Source organism: Lepidothrix coronata, unplaced genomic scaffold (genome assembly GCF_001604755.1).
Source record: "Lepidothrix coronata isolate B3197 unplaced genomic scaffold, Lepidothrix_coronata-1.0 Scaffold164, whole genome shotgun sequence".
NCBI classification, from domain to species: Eukaryota; Metazoa; Chordata; class Aves; order Passeriformes; family Pipridae; genus Lepidothrix; species Lepidothrix coronata.
In genome coordinates, this window is record NW_016690344.1 from 1,091,664 (window position 1) to 1,106,895 (window position 15,232).

The 15,232-nt window shown below is 35.5% G+C and overlaps 1 protein-coding gene across 9 annotated transcripts in view; it reads left to right on the top strand.

The window, feature by feature from the left end:
- Window positions 1-15,232, top strand: part of MIPOL1 (mirror-image polydactyly 1) — a 198,310-nt gene that overhangs the window by 14,968 nt on the left and 168,110 nt on the right. For 7 of the 9 annotated variants that reach the window (XM_017829435.1, XM_017829441.1, XM_017829433.1 and 4 more), the window contains one exon: window positions 14,533-14,666. In XM_017829435.1, the coding sequence (XP_017684924.1) occupies window positions 14,662-14,666 (5 nt within the window). In that variant the 5' untranslated portion in view covers window positions 14,533-14,661. Of the gene's footprint in view, window positions 1-4,764; window positions 4,913-13,898; window positions 13,989-14,532; window positions 14,667-15,232 lie in introns of those variants that run through there. The other 2 variants (XM_017829438.1, XM_017829439.1) reach the window with 2 other exon arrangements.

Below are 15,232 nucleotides of genomic sequence, written 5' to 3' on the forward strand. Positions count from 1 at the left end.
GTGCAACACTGGTGTGGCCAGTCTGCTTTGTGCAGAGTGGCTGTGGACTTCTTGCCCTTTATGGAAGGTGACAGTTTGTCTATCAGCCCGTAGAGCTGTGCCATTCTTCGTATTTATTCATCAAAATCTCTGGGATATTTTCTCATGCTTTTTTATGTATTTCTGTGTCTTTCTTTTTTCTCCTGCTTGACCTTCTCTAATTCTGAGCCTTTTGTTTTAAATAAAGTCTTCTATGTAAACTGCAGCACTTGCATACAAAGTCTACTTAGAGACATAGTTTCTTTGAAGTCAACTTATGTGTGTCTGAGGTAGTAAAACGTTGAAGATGGCTAGCTGAAGTTAATTAATTGCACTAAGAAAAGAAAGTAAACTGTTAGATTGGTGCATTTGTATAAATTATGTTTAAGGCTAAAAAATTACTTGTTAAAGTACTGAAAGGCTCATGTCCAGATTAGATTAATCTCTATATTAAATTGCTAATGCCATGGCATTCAATATAAAGTTGTGACTGCCCTTTAATAGGAAAAGGGTTTCCTTGGTTATCTCTTTCAGCTATTAAAAAATTAAATCTAAGCTGTCTGTTAATAATTTTCCAGAACCACCAACTTCAGAACTCTACTTCCTACTTCTAGTTCTATACTGTAACTTGTGATTTCTTTTAACATGTTTTTCTGTAATTTACATGCAGTGCTACATTTTCTCTCATAGTCTGATGTTTTTCTTTGTTATAAAATGCTGTTATTTCTTGGTACTGTTTCTTGGCCTGTTAAATAGCCAGTATATTCTTTTAGCAGGTTATTCCGTGAATGGATATTCTGAAAGACACATTGTACATGTCTAAAATGGAACTTTGGGGTAGAAGCCCTAGATAAAATTAAAGCCTGAATATGTAAAAAAAAGATTGTTAAAATGTCAAGGTAATGAAAAGTCAGAAAATAAATTATACCTATTATTAATTTTGCATTGTATTCAAACACAGAAATATGTATCATAGACAAAAGCTGGTTACAGAGAGATAAAATTCAATTTTACACTAGGATAATTGTTTTATGTATTTTACATTTATTTATAAGATCAGATAAAGGCCTGGAATTCTCAATACAAATCACAGTATGGTCCCAAGTCAGTAAAAGGAAACCCCTTCATTTGCAGAACACATTACTACTGCAGAAAATACCAGGTGAATAAAGTGAAACTTATAAGCATCATCTTTCCTACTGTACATTCTTTACTTGCATTTTCATATTAGAGCTTTGAGTATTTTTGGTTTTCAAAGGAGTGAATAGGTGTTCACTCTCAGCATCCTCACGTATATTACCTGTAGCCAAATTACCATGTCTTTGCTAAGAAGAGATTAATGCAAAACTTGAGGTATATGAGTGAGAATGGAATTGTTGTTGCAGTAACATTACAAAATTAGATTGGTCCTGTTCAAACAGCCTTGCCTGTGCTGGAGATGTAGTTGATGGGATCCAAGTGCTATGTAGATGGTGAAGCCCATGATTTAAGACTACATTTCTGTAATAAGCTGCTTTCTATTAGGAGCATCTTGTATCAGGAAGGCTAATTCTATCCAGAATCACATCTCTGGTATGTCTTCAAAAGAAGGAGATTTAAGTATTTTTCAGATTTGACAGGACAATAAAATGCATTCTAGATTCTCAGAGAGAACTGAAGGAGGTGACTCAGTCTTGGGTACCTCAGCTGAGCATCTGTGTCAGTTTGAACTAAAGAAGGAAAGACCTCTAAGTAACAACCTCTAAGAAACAACCTCTAATCAAATTTCAAGCCAGAGTTTGAAATCTGTAGGTAGCAAACTGAAATGGCTGCCACTCATCTTACCACAAACATTTAATAAATAATCTGTAACGTTCAGTGACAGGTTTTTTCATAATCACAGAATCATATAAGTAGTGTATTGGAGCATTTGAGTTCTAGGGCAATAAGAAATAGACTTATTGACATGACATCTGCTTCACAAAAAATTATCACTAGACCTGACAGGTATTTCATCAAGCTGGCTGTTTTTCACAGGTGTTGGCTTCCAAAACATGTGTTGATTGCTGCCCTTATTTGGAAACATGGAATTCTGCATCTGTTGTTAGAGAGTCCAGGTTTCCTGGACTCCTGTCAAAGTACTAATGTCACTGAGGTGGAAGATGCCAATGTTGCCCGAGTTAGTTCATATCATAGAGTTGTGGCAATGGGGAGTGGTTCAACAGCCCTGGCGTGAGGAACTGGTATCACCGAGCAGCTCTTCTGGGTAACCACTGGGATTACAAATGGTCCTTTGTTTTCTTCAGAAGTTGCAATTTGTTTATAAGCTTGTAACTTCTGCTTCAGCAAAGGAAGGGCTGCTGCTTCAAGGTCAGGATCTGATCTTTGGTTTGTCAGATAGGATTCAAGGTAAAGAGTTTTTTACAAATATGATGGTCTAGTATACTGCTTGGTAAGCTTCTGCAGAGCTAGTAGCTCAACAGCTTTCATTGCTGGGTTGGTGATCAGATCACTGGGGTTTGCTTGTGTGATCAAACTTGCTTTCCAAATGCTGAAAATTTATTAGACTGCAGAAGTACAGATACAGAAATGCAGCTGCCTCTGAGAATAGACTCACCTTCCATTTTTTGATACGATGGGATTTCTTCCAGGATCATAATGAGGCCTTTCCTGATGCAATACAATTGTGAAAGGGCACTAATGGACCCAGTCCATGTGTTTGTTCTTCGCAGCCTGACATTATAAAAGAATGAAGCATCCTTGAAGGGTTCCTTTGTCATAAAGGTTATGGGTTAGGGGCAACAGGTTTATCCAGAGATTATTATCATGGGACATATAATCAACCTGTTAAGGGTGTTTATGTTAGTTTTCTGCACTACAGCAGCATAAATGTAGAGTGGTAAAAATATGCCTGGGAGCAAACTTCAGCATGTTGTTTTATGGACTCAAAATTTGATGGTAGCAAGAATAAACACAGTTGTGGGGTGTAATGATTTTTCACACACTGTACTGAAGGTGACTGCTGTGCAGGTGTACAAGGTAACTCTAATTAAAACAGTTTCCCCTTGAAATGTAATTTTGTTCCTCCTCTTCACTATCCAGTGGTAGACTAATATTTGTCTCCAGAATGTTTTTCCAGGATCTGAAGTGGAATTACAGTATCTGAAGGTTACTAAATATTAGGCAAAAATTATAATTCTCTTCATAGTTTAAAAGTATCTTTCATATTTCAAAAACCCTCCTGGATGTACAATTCTTTTGGCAAACATTCACTGTCTTGCACTTATGAGAGGAAACTTACTAAAAATAGCATATGCTGCTATCATACGGAGGTTCCCCTCCAGTTGTATCTGCCCAGTAGCTTGTTTTTTGCTTGGTGTAATAATACACTTCCAAATTTACCTTGGAAGTTAATAACAGCAACAACAACAAAAAAAATCAAACCAGATACTTTATTGAGAACCCATTTAGTGCTACATATGACACTTTGTTTCCATTAATACAGCCGTTCAGTTCATTAGAGAGATCAGGGAAATTAAGAATTATCTGTACATCTGTAGGTCTTAAAAATCCTACATGTAACAGAAACCAGTGATAGACCTGTTTTTTTAAATCTGTAATCCTGTATAATATAATTCTGTGTAAAAGTGTCACTCTTTAGTAATATATGAGTTATACTGTAAATAAAGGAAAAATTTTGTTTCAGTTACTGTGGAAATTCATTCAGATTAATGTTAAACCCCAGTTAAAGAAGTTCATAAAATTTATCAGATGTTACCCAAAATGTTTTGAAGCAAAACTTTATCTCATCTGATTAAAGAAAAATGTGATCAGAGCATGAATTTGCTAGTCGTAGGGTCTGTGGACTTCTCAAATGTCTTGTGAAACAGGTTTTTAGGGAGGTGTCTATTAATGGATGTCTGAGAGTACGTGTGTTTTTTCAACTCGTCCTGAAAGCACTGCGGGAAACCTTTTAAGTACTAAACTACTTTTTCCATATGTTTAGCTTATTTACAGTGAATATCTTGGATAAAAAAACCAAAAATAATCTTACGCCTCAGTCAAGTTCAGTGTGATGAGTAAATTAAACTCACTTAACTCTTTTTAGGCAGAAACAATGTAAGGATGGCAAAAACTGCAACCTTTCCTCAATACCTCCTTTCCTAAACCAACTGCTCAGCAGATGCACAGTCCACCTGAAGAGCTGAGCACAGTTTAATACTTCCTTTATATAAGAAGAAATGTGTACAGAAATAATTGATTACATATCAGGGCTTTAAAGTCTTGAAGACCACTTTGAAAGTAGTGTCAAAAGGGCATAACTTTTATCAAAAAATTATGCCTTTTTTTTTTTTAATAAAGTCTGAACATGTTAAGATTTGCCTTTGACAGTAAGGAGTCATGAAACACGACAATAAAAGAAGTTGCTTTCATTCATAATGTGTTTTAAGAAATACTTCAGAAGACTTTATCCCTTCTTTCCTCCCAGTTTGACTGTGAAATATGAAGTTATTTAGGAGTTTTCTTAGTGCTATGATTAGGCACAGAAGCTATCCTAGTGCGCATACCTAACTTTGTCAGGTGCTCCTTCAACTTTAAAGGGGAGATAAAACTGTGGAGTCTGCAAGTCTTGCAACTTCACAATGTCCAAGAATGCCTTCAGAGTTATTCTGAGTGTTTGAATTGTTGGCCAGATTTCCCCTTTTCTAATCTTGTATTTTATGTATACTTCTATAGCTATAAAGTCTTGATTTTTTTATTTTTTAGTGATGCCAGGCAGTGCAATATGTAATGACCAGAACATCTGACAAACAAATCTCAAACTATTCAGCACAATTATGTGCAAGAGAAAACAGTCATCAAAATAAACCTGAGTTTCAGAAGTGCCAAGGAAAGATTTTTCCTCTTTCATCTAGTAAGTGGATTTAGAACTCCTTTGCTCCACACAGGAATAACTGCTGTGGGGCAATATTCAGCTGCTGTCTCAGCTCAAGTGTTTTGGCAATGAGAACATAAATGTATCTTGATGAATCAAGGAATAATTAATGTAAGATATTGGAATTTATGATGACATTGCAAGAAAGAATAGAACATCCATCTGTTTCCTTTTACAAAAAACCCCCAAAGAGAATAATCATGCTGAAATTGGTTAGATTATCCTAGGTCTTGAATTTTTCTAGGAGTTTGATTTTAAGGCTCAGAATATTTTTTTCAGCTGTGTAACCCTCAGCTTATATGAACCTCTTTGTCGTTTATATTCTCAGATGAATTTTTTAAGGCTTCTTCATTGTAAATTACTTTTATGTTTTTGGCTGAATAATGGGCTTACTCAGGGCTTAAAATGAACTTTCTTAAGAACCCAGAAGATAAATGTATTTTTTTAAAAAAACCATATTTGTCCATCTTCTTTATTCCATGTGTTACATATCATTATAAATAATTACAATACCAAGAAAAGAGAATGACCTGTGTATTCAAATGAATATTTGGGGGGAAAAAAAAGCTTGACTATTTAATTGGCTGAACAAGAACTGAAATGACAGAGCTTTCATTATGGCTGATCTGACATTTCTGCTTGTGCTTAAAATTGTCCTGCACCTTGCTTTGGAAGACCTTTAACATTTTAGACGGTTTGTTTTTTTTTCCATAGAAGGTGTTTCTTCCTATTGGGAGAAGATTGCTTTTAATTTTTTGTACTTTTGAGCTGAGAGAAGGTTTTGGATTTTTTCTGAACTAGAGTTAAAGTATAAATATGTTGTTTTCCCTGACATGAACAAAAAAATTGCAGCAGTTTGGTTGGGAACCTGGTATGTGGTTATGTTTTACATTGTTTTCTTAAAATTTGGCAGGGAAAACAATCCACTGTTGGAAAAGTCTGTGATGTGACTGATGATCTAAACTTCTTAAACTTCAGCTAATGCCTTTTTTTGGGTTTTGTTTTGGTTTGGGTTTTTTTTCCTTTGTTTGTTTTTGTTTGTTTGTTTGTTTGTAGTTTACCTTCCCACTGTATGGCACTGATTTGGAGTCTTTGGTGTCTTCCCTTTAATATTGTACCTTCCTTTGTTGGTATAAGATCAGGAAGCAGTGCAGAAACTCTATGGTGCTGAATGTTTGCAGGTTTACCTTCTTCAATTTTTAGCTTCCATTTAAATTCTGGACGTTCTCAGCAGACTTAATTTCACTGACTCGTCTCTGATTCTCAGTGAGTTTTGGCCTACCTCAGAATATCTCATTCTTCTTTGGGAGTCCAAGACCACTTCTGAATGTGTAGCTTGTTATTTTGAATTGTATTGGCCTTCAGATTTCTTTGATATTGCAATACATTTCAGTGAAGCATCTGGCTTAAGTTTCTAAAAACGCTATCCTGCTAATCATACCTAAATAAGCAACTACACATAAGGCATATATGTTAAATGTGTTATAAAGCACACAATCAATGCAGAGGTGCTGAAAATGCTCGGAAATGTTGTTGTTGGAGTGCAACAAACATAGAATCATAGGATCATTTCAGTTGGAAAAGACCTTCAAGATCATCAGATCCAACCATTAACTGAACACTGCCAAATCCACCACTAAACCGTATTCCCAAGTGCCATATCTACATGTCTTTTAAATACATCCAGGGATGATGACTCCACCACTTCCCTGGGCAGCCTGTTCCAGTGCTTGAAAAACCTTTCTGTGAAGAATTTTTCCCTAGTATCCAGTCTAAACCTTCCTTGGCCATTTCCTCTTGTCCTATTGCTTGTTACTTGGAAGAAGAGACCAATCCCTACCTCTCAGCTACCTCCCTTCAAGTAGTTTTAGAGAGCAATAAAGTCCCCCCTCAACCTCCTTTCCTCCAGGCTAAATATCACCAGCTCCTTCAGCAACTCTTCATAGGACTTACACTCCTGACCCTTCACCAGCTGCATTGCCCTTCTTTGGATGTGTCCTGAAGTGTGCCATTCCTTTGTAACTATCCAGCACTATGTACTGGATCTAGTTGCTAGATTTAAAAAAAAAAAATAAAAATTGGAACTTCAGGCAAGACTGTATGTTTATTGAGTCAAATTTATGTCCGTGTTCATATCCAAGCAATGCTGTATGTTCCCGTGCTTTTACTGCTGTACAAGCATGATTTAGGAACAATTATGCTTTTGGTTAAAGGATAGCTTTTGCTTCAGGCAGTCATCTAAGAAAATGATAGGTTAGTTAATTTGCTTATAAAGAACAAATATGGCTAATGTGGAGTTAGTGTTGTTTTATTTTTCTGAGCTTTTTAGCTTGTGAGATTTCAGGTGATGTGATTCCTTTCAGCAGCTGAAGCGTACACTGTAGAATTTGAGTGGTTACATAGTTTGGGTAGAACCAGTGCACTGGCTATGTTGCTTTGTGACAGCAATGGAGGCACAGTTGTGTTTTCATGCTGTTCCAAACAGCCTGACAGATACATAACTGGTGCAGCTGTATTTCCCTGCAGGAAACCAATAGGCCCCTCTCAGTCCCCATGTACAGGACTGGATCTTGAAAAGTTGGCACATTTCTGACAGGCCTCTGCATGTTCAGTGCTTGTGATAGTTTTTGGTTAGGCTCCAATATCCACACTGTTTGTAGTCTTTATGCTTTTTATTTTTACTGCGTTTGCTGTCAGGAGAAATGGTGCTATTTGAAGGTACCTTGAGAAATGTGAGTTGGCTGGATAAACTGAGTTTCTCTGCTTCAGTGTGGTTTTTTGCCTCCTTTTCTTCACTGAGTCCCTGTTCAATGTTACGTCTTTCTGTGAAGGCAGCCAAACAATTGGAATGTTTTTGGCAGGAAACATCATTTTTGCTTAATGCTATTACTTGTACTAGTGGTTTATGAATTTGGCACTAAGTTACCACTTCACATTTTTGTGGGCATATAAAATTCTGTGATTTTATTTTTGCTTTTATGGTACAATCTGGGCTAGCAACTTAGTTCTGTGATAAAAGAAATTATGATTTGGGGATATGGGAATTTCAATATATTCAATATACTCTACAATGAATTTTGCAAACATAAGCACTGTATACTCATGTTTCATGGATTATTTCCATAGTTAGCTTTGGAGCTTTTTAGTCACAGTGACTTTTTTTTAAGTTTGGGAGGATGGATTTTGTGGGGCTTGAGGTAAAAGCTTTCACAAAGATAGGTGAAATATCTGTAATCAGTGGTCCATTTTTGGTTTGCTGAAGCATGGTATAGAAATCAGTATTTGACATTAGGCCTAATGCCAAATCATCTGGTCATGTAGGAAAATGGGGTACTTGAGACTGGTAGGGCTCAAAATGCTATGCTGATGCTGTTGCACTGTTTCCTCCCTGTTGGCATTCAGCCTGTCTGCCACATGGGTTGTCTTTGGTTATGCCTCACTGCTGTTTGATTGTTCATTAGGGTTTTTTCCCCTGCTCTACTCATCTACCCTGTAAAGCAGAAAGCAACCTACAATTTATTGTGTTACAGGAATTCTAGTTTTGGTGGTTTTGTTTTATTGCAATCCTTAGAATAACAAAATGAGTAGGCAGGAAGTGACCTGTGAATATCATCCAGTTCAGAGTGTGCTCAGAATGGGGCCATTTCCAAAGGTCAGGTTGCTGTATCTGAATGAGTTTTGCACATCTCCAGCCATGGAGATTCTGTAGCCTTTCTGAGCAATTTGTTCCAGTGTGAACACTTCCTCACTGTGAAAAATTTCTTACCCATAACTCTGAGTTTTCTGGGTTACAACTTGCCTCCAAGAGAAGAATATGTCTCTGTCTTCTCTATATTTGCTCACAAGACAGCTAAAACCCAATCAAATCCCCCTTTAGCCTTTTCTTAAAACCAACTAGCCCAAATTTTTCGAATTCCTAATAATTCATGTGCTGCAGACCCCTAATCATCTTGATGACTGGACTTACTTCAGGTATCCATGAGCAGGTCAGAGCAGATGCAGCACTTCAGATGTGGTCTCACGAGTGCCAAACAGAGGGGTTTAATCAATTCCCTTTTGTCTGCTGGCTATGATCCTGTCAACAGAGCATAATACTCAGGTACTGCTCACTGCTATATAGTGCTGATTCTACTGAAATAGTCTATTAAATATTCTTTTGGCTCCAGATAAGACAACAGCTACTTTAAAATGCACATATTTGTCCATATCTGTAAAAGCTATGGAAATCATAATCTGGTTGTAAACTGTTTAGAAAAGGAGATCTGGCTGTCTGTAACAATATGTAAAGTGATATATAATATTGAGCTATAAGGCCAGTGAAGAGTTTACAACAAAACTAAAGGATGGTTAAGTGATTTGGCTGTTCCACTCCTGACCAAAGTATATCATAGTTTCATTATTAGAATGAAAATAATGTTAATTAGGGGTTTTGCAGAAGGAAGCTGTTTCACAGAATGCACATCAAGATGAGAAAAGCTGAAAAAAAAGGAGACAGAGTCTTTGACAAGATTCTCTGCAGTTTTCTTTACCTTTCAAAGAGGTGGCAGGCAGAGGGAGAAGGAAAAGGTGTACCTTGTCTAAGAGAAGACAAAACTAAGGAAAAAGCAAAGAAATGGAGGACAAAGGACAGAAGACAACAGAGCAGGCTAAAGATTGTTTAGTAAATAAAATACAAATGAAGATTGTTAATGTGGATTGTGAAGGTTGTTAATGTGGAAGAGAGAATATATCAGAGGGGAGAAGAGATGTGGGGCTGTTGATGATGCACATAAACATTTCCTGATGCACAGAGAGAAAATTGAGCCTTGAAGACACTGAGCTAATAGCAGAAATTAGGGAGAAAAAAATAAAGAGAAAAGTACATGTCCTTTATCCAATAAATTTAATTTAGGAATAAGTAAAACCTATTGTAAACCAGTTGTTTTAATGCATTTTTATGCCTCCTCTCTTGCCTTTGTCAAAAGCATGAAAAAGAGAATGAACATTCTTTGACTTACTGTATGCCATCATTAAAAGCACGAGATGCAAATTTTTAAAAAAGAATATGAAGAAACTGCTGCAACAGCAAAGGAAAAATACCTGAGCTCTGTTTCTTCATGTGTTTTCTGATTTATGCAGGTTAGTTGAAACCAACTGCAAATGTCTCATCTCCTTTTGGGTCAAGAATCAGCAGGGGAGAAAAGACAGGGATTATTTCCCAGAGTCTGGCCTCTGGGAAAATGTTTTTATCAAGCTTCCAGATAGTGAAGTTACTTCTGTGAACCAAAATCATGAAGTCTTTGTAGCAGTGCTAGAGTTATAAATTTGAAGTACTACTCATGCTGCGTTCTTTCACATATGGGGTTAATTCACTTGCCTATGTTTCATATTCTTTTTAAAAGAAACAGAATATTTTGCATGAACTATTTGTATTTAATAAATATAAAAGTAATAAAATACACTAAAATAAGTACCTCTGTAATCAAAGTATGTTTGATTTCACAGCTTTTAAATATCTAATAAATGGGTAGTATTCTACATTTAACAATTATTTGAAGTTATCCTTTGCCTAGTGTTTTTATAACTGCCCAAATCTAATTTTAATTTACTTTGCATTGCCTTAGATTTCTGATTTGCCATAGTTTCTTAAGATAGAGAGGCAGTGTGACTCCTTTTGGAGGAGTGCATCATTGCATGAAAACCTAACATCCACCTGGGCTAAGAAAACTGTTTGTTCCCTAGGGAAATGCTTCGAGATGGTAACTGGTTTTTGTGTGGCATACCCTCCTAAATTAAGGCTTTTAGTTTAGCATGCCCTGAGGCAAAACGTTTCAGGATATTTCAGGAGATCCTGGTACTATAATTAATCTTATGAAAATAATGCTAAAATTCGTTCTCTGTTTCCCTATTCATAAAGTGTAAGTATTTCATCCCTGCACTGTCAATGGCAACTGTTAATTGCATCTTTAGGAGGGACAAAGACTGGCTCAGTGCTGTTCCAAGGGGTGGTGAGAGCTGGTCTCTTGTTCCACCAGAAGCAGGGCAGGTGGGGTAACCCTCTGTTTGGAAAAACTCTCCCAAGACTCACGGACGTTTTGTGAAGAAGTGGTGAATTCAGTTGACACCAGCAAGCGTTTGTGTCCTGTCACAACAGCTAAGGCCGTGATTCAGTGGTTGACTTCAAACCCCGTCAAGACAAGACCGAGGAATGGGGGTTTGCGGTTACTGGGTCTCCGTATGGAATGGTCTCAGCAGCCTTTCAGTTCTCAAGGAGGGGGAGTCAGTTACTGAGCTCCAGCTTAGAAGATGGACTTCTCAGTCCTACCCAGGAAGGGAAAGCGTTGGCTTTAGTGTTATTGTGCTGTTGTGGGGTTGGTGTTATTGTGGGGTGCTCCTTTGTATAGTATTTATTCTGCAGACGCTCCAGAGGTTGGGTTTTTTTTCCTCTGAGAGTGGAAATACTGCTGCAGCTGTAATAAAAACTATTCAGAACTGCACAAGTAAAGCACTGTATCCTTCCTATCTTGCAGATATATGTTACTTTTATATATATATTGTTTTTATTTAATTCCTATTAGTGTTTGTGTTGATGAATAATTAGAACCTGGACTGGAATGCTGTCCTTTTGAATAAGTCATTATTTTGTTTAGGGTTTTTTTTTCCTCCTAAAATCGATTCATATTCCAAGGTAGTGGAAGGCAAAGTATTTTAATGGCCATCTTTGCAGAATATTCCCTGAATGGATGAGGAAGCAGTCATTTCAGTTAGCACTGTATAAAAAAGGTGAAGGCAGTGCAATGAGCTTAGTTTTCCATTCTTGTCTGTCACAGATGTAAATAATTCAAACATATAAACATGTAAAGAAGTTGACAGTTGAGACTGCGTGTCTCGTAGGATAATATTAATATTTCCTATGTGCTACAATTTGATATTCTTAAGAAAATGTTATTTTTCCCAAAGTATAAAATTAATTTAAAAATTAATGCTGCTTTTCAGTGGACACCTATAGTAGACTAGAATGTTCATGTGTTTCATGTGTATGCTTATGAAATTAAGCATCCACTAATTTCTTTCTCTTTGGGAAATACTTGTGCAAATCACACTCCATATGGAAGATCTAAGATTATATCATCTGTTGTTTAAGGTAAGCATTAGGACAAGGTATTATTATTTTATGATAGATTCTTAATCCTTTCTCTCTGAAGTGTTGATGTTTTCGTTAGAGTTAAAATATGTTGCATGTTTACAGAAAGCCTGAAATCTCAATATGTGGTCCTATCAATTTTAATTATTTGAATCATTAGAACATCTAATTTTTTACTTAAGGGTACACCAATGTACCATTGAATCTGTTTTTTAAGGTTTTTTCCAGTTTAATGTCTGAATCCAAATTCATAAAGAGTTGGAAAAATGAGATGTCTGAGCTATAGGATTCACAGGGATTTTATATGAAGCCTATTTAATCAGGATAACACTGTTATTAATATTCATAAAGTCAGCTGGAACACAAATGACAGACTATGGAGCCTAAAATTTTTTACTTGTGAATTTATTAAAAGCAGCTTAAAAAATTAATGGAATTTAAGTAAAGTTGACAAAAATGAAAATCTTATGCTAGCAGAAAAAAATCTATATTAGAACTTTGTCTAAGACCATCTTGCATTGATATCTTTGACAGATTTCATTGGTACTTAAAGAAGAAAGATGCATGAATGGTCATTTAAAAGGATTTAAACACATTGGCACATTAATTTTTACATGAATAATAAGTAGTTTCCAAAAGCAATTAACTTACAGTGTACAAGATTTGAATAGAAAAATAGGACTGTGACATCAAAGGGCAAAGCAAATGTGCTGTACATTTTAAACTTTTAATAATATGACTTCTTAAAATAATTTATTTCATTTTCACAGTAAATGTGAAGGTTACTTTCACAGCTTGAGTATGTTTTGAAATACACCAAGATCTGGAACAAGTAAATATTTTGATGTCAAAGTGCTATTGCCAAAGAACAATTTCAGGCTTTTACAGTGATCAGGTGCTTTTGAATCAAGCTTTCCTGCAGTTCTCTCTGTGGAAAACAGTTAGATACTGTCCACAGTGTGTAGTTTTTCTCCCATGCTGCTGTATGCAGCACAGGGAAGCATTTGTTATTTCTGTAGTGGGCAAAATTGTTAGATCTGAGGTTTCTTTCAATATTAGGAAGATACTGGATAATTTATATTCATATTTGCAGGTGGGTTTATACTTAACTATGAATTTTCTGTGACTTGAATTTTATATTCAGCAGATAAGGACAATTTATTTTTTATTTTCACTTTCATGATGTTCAAGTAGTTTAGCACTAGCACAGGTTGAATAAATGGATAGTGAATAAGGAAATTAATTCTAGATTTAAAATTCATTCTAGGTTTAATTTTGTATTTTTGGTTTTATCTCGGTCTACCAGTACACTTTATTCTAAACTCCAGCTTTAATTTCTATTGATTATTAGACAGATTTATTATTAAGAGATTGTCTTCAAATAAAAGTAACAATTTAGAATAATTGTATTCAATTTTTCCAACGATTCCTTTGGTGAAAACCTTCATGGCCAGCTTGTGATTGTTGTTGTGGTGAAGTTTAACACTGACTGAATAACGATGTTTCAGTAAGTTTTGGTTCCAAAACTACCGAATGTTCAAACTACCTACTGTAAAGGTACATCTTGAATGACATGTGAATGTTGTGCACAAGTCAGTTACCTATTGCAGAGTTTGTGTTCAGAGCAACCAGTTTACATACTTAGTGCCTGGAATATTTTGTTGTTCTGTTTACTAACATTTTTGTTTCTTATTATGGGGAAATTAAGTGGTAAACCCTAAGGAGCCCTTTCCGTTTGACTTTGTCCAATAGGCGACTTGAATCTAATATCAACAATCGTTTTTTATTTTCTCTATATGTAAACCAGAAAATTGCTATTAATTAGCAGAACCCATTTCACCTATGAAGACAAAGTCTCTTGACTTCGGTCACCAATTTTTCCTGTGCCATACTCTATTATTTCCGGGAGAGGGCAGCATTTTCCTGTATCAGGTAGAGAAAGGCACATGTCCTGCTTAGACTGTCAATGTTTCTTGTAATTACTCCCAGTATATTTGTTGCTTGCTTATGAATTAACTTGCATTTATGGAACTAAATCATTCCAATCATTTAATTACACCTGAGGAGCTGAACTATAATTGCTTGCTTCCAACTAGGATCTGATATGGCTTGAGCAGTATTAATTTGGTGTTTACTTTTCTGAGTGCTAAAAGCATTAAAATGATTGTGCAATGGGATTACATTTTACTAATTGCTGGCATTCATTAGCTGGGTAAATGGCGAGGAAGAATGACTGTATATTGTGGAGGGATAAAATTATGGTTTTAAATAGTATATTACTAGGCACATTAAGGCCCTAAGACATGTTTTAAAATACTCCAGAGGTTATTAAATACCATATTTTCTTCATGTCTTGCTATATGAATATCTTATTAAAATATTGCAATTATTATGAACCTTTTTGTGCAATATGTAGGGAAATGGCTTCATTGACAGAAACCTATTTCTTGATATTAATAACCTTCTATATTTTCAGCTAATCCAAAAGTAAATGAGGAACTTAGGAAAAGATTGCCAACTTCAAATCAACACAGTTACACAGAATTGAAGAAGAAGCGTCAGCTTCATTTGAGGGATTCTTGTAAGAAACTCAGTGTTCCACGATATGAGGTGAAGTTGTTAATTTTTGTTAAGACCTAAGCACATCAAATTCTATGCCTTTTTTTTATCATGCACATTTATAGTCAACAACAAATATGAGCTAAATATGTGTTTCTCAAATGCTTAATGTAAATTTAGTTTTGAATCTTAAGCATTTGTACAATTAAATTTGTTTATAATCTTAAAGATAAAAATGAAAACTTCTACCTTTTTGATGTTGTATAGGAAAATAATTTCTTCTGCTGCTTTATTAGTTAGAACATGTGGCTTGGTATAATATGCTTGAATTTTAAAATATGTCCTTAAATATTTTTTTAACTCTTACATTTTTCAGCACAAGACACTCTCTGGGTGTTTTCATGATCCAGCCACTGTCTCTTCAAGTCACATGTTTATCTTTTTAATAAATTTAAAAAAAAATAGCAGGGAAAACATACAAAATAAGCACAAGTGCATAGTTCAAGATGAAAAATTGTCCTTTGTACAAAACTTTTTAAAAAAGGTTCTTGAGTAAGTAATAAAATTTGTGGTAAGCCTGCTGTGTTAGCAAGATTACAGATTTATTTAGATTTCCT